General features: G+C 37.4%; 1 protein-coding gene across 1 annotated transcript; it reads right to left on the bottom strand.

Moving 5' to 3' along the window:
* Window positions 1-274: 274 nt before the first annotated feature.
* LOC100368124 (solute carrier family 35 member G1-like) lies at window positions 275-1321 on the bottom strand. The gene has a single exon (XM_002734026.1). The coding sequence runs from the start codon at window positions 1319-1321 to the stop codon at window positions 275-277; it is 1047 nt and encodes a 348-aa protein (XP_002734072.1).
* Between the last annotated feature and the right edge of the window lie 2627 nt (window positions 1322-3948).

Raw genomic sequence — 3948 nt, forward strand, 5'->3', positions numbered from 1 at the left:
CTGTTAACATTCGTAAAACACAACATGCCTCTAAACACATAATTTGAAATAAAGCATAACCTTTGAAAAGTGTACAATTAAATACGATTAAAACTATTCCTTATGTCAGTAATATGTGAAAAGTTACATGGCATATGTGCGGTTCATGAAAGTCAACATATTTGCCGCATTTCAACAGACACTGCAATTTATTTTTTGCGAGGGATGCATCAAACGAACGTTCATTTTTTTTTGTCGAATTTCCCTCCAACTGTTGCTCTGAAAATTCTGAATATTAACGGTCATTTTCATGAAACAACTTTTTCAATGTAATGCCTACAGATGACGCAATTACCAGAACAGCGCCACCTAGAGTAGTCCAGTCTGGTTTCCGACCAAACCAAAAGTATTGAAATAAATAAGCAAATACAATATCCATTGTTCTAATGATCGCCACATAAACTGCTTTTTCGATTTGTAAGGCTTTTGTCAGAAGTATTTGCCCGCCTACACCACAAAGTCCAACGAATATCAAATAAATCCAGTCCATTTTGTGGAATGGAATGGCGAATTGTCCTAATGCGTAGAGAAAAACTGTGGTTGTAACCATGCCTACAGCGGAGAAGTAAAAAATAATTGTCAGGTGATTCACATTTTTACCGAGTTTCCGGCTTGAAATGAGCACCATTGAGATAAACAATGCTCCCACTAATGCAAATATAGCTCCTAGTGCTGGCTTGTAGATATACTGCTCGACTGTCTTCACATCGGCATCTGATTCTGTAAACAAAAACGATGGTTTAGAAATAACTACCACGCCTGCCACACTTAGCAGGGCGAAAAAAATGTCGACTAATGTAATCAATTCTTTCAAACAAACGCAACTTAAGAAGGCCGTGCAGACAGGTATGCTAAAAAATATGACAACAGCATCTCCTACAGGCATTAAACGCACCGCTGTGAATATACAGGTTGTACCCAAGCAACCACAGATACCGCGTAATATCAACCAGGCATATTGGGAACTATTGTACACAAGTAACGGCACCTTGTTATATACAATGGCTGGTGTGATGCAGATGTTTAGTACCGCCATTCTAACTAGATAGATGCCAAATGGATGGACGGTAGTGATCAGTTTAGCTCCAGCAATACTCCCGGCAAAAAATATACACGAAATAAACGCGTAAATCAGCCCAACATGCGACGAAGTCATTTGACAGCACGTATGCACGTCAGAACCCTGCCCAACTGGGCCAGCTTCTTCATCTGCGATATCACCGAACAACAATGGCAAGGTTGATTCATCCAAAATATTGTTTCTTTCTTTTTCTGTTTCCATGGTCTTTCGAAGGCACCCACAAGCGCGATGCTATGTTTTGTGTTGAACTCTACAAGAACACATTGCGTGATCTGAGCAGAATTCTACGAGAACACATTGCGTGATCTGAGCAGAATTCTACGAGAACACATAGCGTGACCTGAGCAGAATTCTACGAGAACACATTGCATGTGAATTGACTGATGTGTAAGCTAATTTTAGTTCTACACAACCGCGCTTACCCATATTAACTGGTAGTATACATTTATATATAGAAAAAAACCGTATTCGATCTCGTAGCAGCACTATCCAATACCGCTGTTCTTCAAGTGTCATTGTATTAACCTGTATAGAATGTCGGGAAATATTCATTGTATTAGTCCACGTTGACAGCGGTTGAATATTTAGTGGATTTCTGAATACAATCACTCAAATAACAAAAATAAGACAAGAAATGAATGTTTAATTATGGAAATTTTATATAAGAATTCTAGCGTAGTGGTATGAATAATCACAATCTATTTCTCGCCGACCATTACAATTACTGCGTACTGTAGGTAAAGTCGGGTATGGTCGGGTATTTATAATATATTATGAGGTTATGACGAGGATACTGCAAAGTATGCACGAAGACAGTACAAGGTGACGTGCATCTTAACATGGAAGGTACTAACGTTAGTACCTTCCATGATCCTAATAAGCAAGCACGTGCACTGTATATCACAATGTAAGTGATAGATTACATATGCAATATCAATCGTATGCGGGAATATCTGAATACATGCATAGTTCTCGAAAGACAAATACAATTGATACTATCATGTATGATGTAATGCACAATTGAACCTCATAGCTCTATCATCCAATCATATCTGCGCATTTGTCGTCAAGATACTCATTTATTACATATGTTCGTATCAACACTGAGCCATGGTTTAGGCTTTATGCTTGAATAGTAATGATCGAAAACGTGTTTGGCGATCTTGTAACAGTCTCCGTTGACCTTAAAATCTCACTCACTTGCTAGTCGCAAGTGGGCATTTTTGTAAAGGGGTACACATTTTTCCTTGAAATATGGGGCGTACACACACAAACATACCCATACGTGTAAAGTTTAAAATAAATAAATACACATATACTGTGGCATTCGCATTTGATCTTCGTTGCAACTAAGAAACCACGTGATGAACATGCGTGACAATTTTAAACAATTGACGTTTTTCTCAGTAGTTATATTGCGAAAATACATCAGCACATACTGTGGTCTTGACATTTTACTTGAAATGTGAAATGATATAGTTTAATACAGCTATGTATGTGTGTAATGTTGCAAAACTAACTGAATTTACCGTAATTTCGTCAATAAGAGACCAAGGCAAACTAAACAAAAATACAGGTCTAATGCCTTGTATATCTACAACAGCACTAATGATGGCTATAAACAGAGTTAAAAAAAAATAACCGAAATTTAATCCAAGCATGCTCTGGCAAGTGATGCAACCCAAAGAAGTACGTAACACCATATGCTAATGCAATTGTGGCTACCACTTGAGACGACGCCTCCACAGGCGTAAATAGGTTAATGCACGCGTTTTTTTTAACACACACATGAAATAAATTTATCAAATAGCGCCCCCACAGGCGTAAAAAGGTTAAAGCACGCGTTTTTTTGCACGCACACGAAAAAAAAAAATCATTAAAAACAGCGTCCCCACAGGCGTAAATAAGTTAATGCACGCGTTTTTTTTTCTTTTTACACACACGAAATTTTCAATCAACCTCACACACGCCATTTTTAAAAACACACACGTCATTTTTTAACACACACGTCGTTTTTAAAACACACGTCATTTTTAAAAACACACACGTCATTTTTAAACACACACGTCATTTTTTAACACACACGTCATTTTTAAACACACACGTCATTTTTAAACACACGCCATTTTTAAAATCACACACGTCATTTTTTAACACGCACGTCGTTTTTAAACACGCGCCATTTTTAAAAACACACACGTCGTTTTTAAACACACGCCATTTTTAAAAACACACACGTCGTTTTTAAACACACACGTCATTTTTAAACACACGCCATTTTTAAAAACACACATGTCATTTTTAAAACACACGTTTTTTAAAACACCCACGCCATTTAATATACACACATGATTTTTTAAAGCACATACCATTAAAACGCACAGTCACGCCGTTTTTTAAAAATGCACACATCATTTTAAAACACACATCAGTATGAGTACTTTGTTCTGCCCCATTGTACCAGACGTCCACGCATTGTCTTCAGCAACCAACCACACGAATAAATCACCAGGTCTCTGAGGTATACACAGTGTCGGTAAATTTATAGGGCAAAATGAATAAAACGTTCGTGCTGGACAAGTTCCTTTTTATTTCCTTATTGACGTTATAGAAATTTTATTTTCCTTATTGACGTTATAGAAATTCACAAACGAAAATGGCTACCGCTTGAGAGGACGCCTCCACAGGCGTGAATATGTTAATGCACGCGATTTTTTTAACACACAAACGAAATAAATCTCTCAAATAGCGCCCCCACAGGCGTAAAAGAGTTAACGCACGCGTTTTTTTGCACACACACACACACAAAAAATCTATTCAAAACAGCG

The sequence above is a fragment of the Saccoglossus kowalevskii genome, chromosome 18 (assembly GCF_978046115.1).
Source record: "Saccoglossus kowalevskii chromosome 18, keSacKowa6.1, whole genome shotgun sequence".
NCBI classification, from domain to species: domain Eukaryota; kingdom Metazoa; phylum Hemichordata; class Enteropneusta; family Harrimaniidae; genus Saccoglossus; species Saccoglossus kowalevskii.

Excerpts from the sequence above, each read along its gene's own strand:
- LOC100368124 (XM_002734026.1), bottom strand. The coding sequence starts at position 1,321 with ATGGAAACAGAAAAAGAAAGAAACAATATTTTGGATGAATCAACCTTG.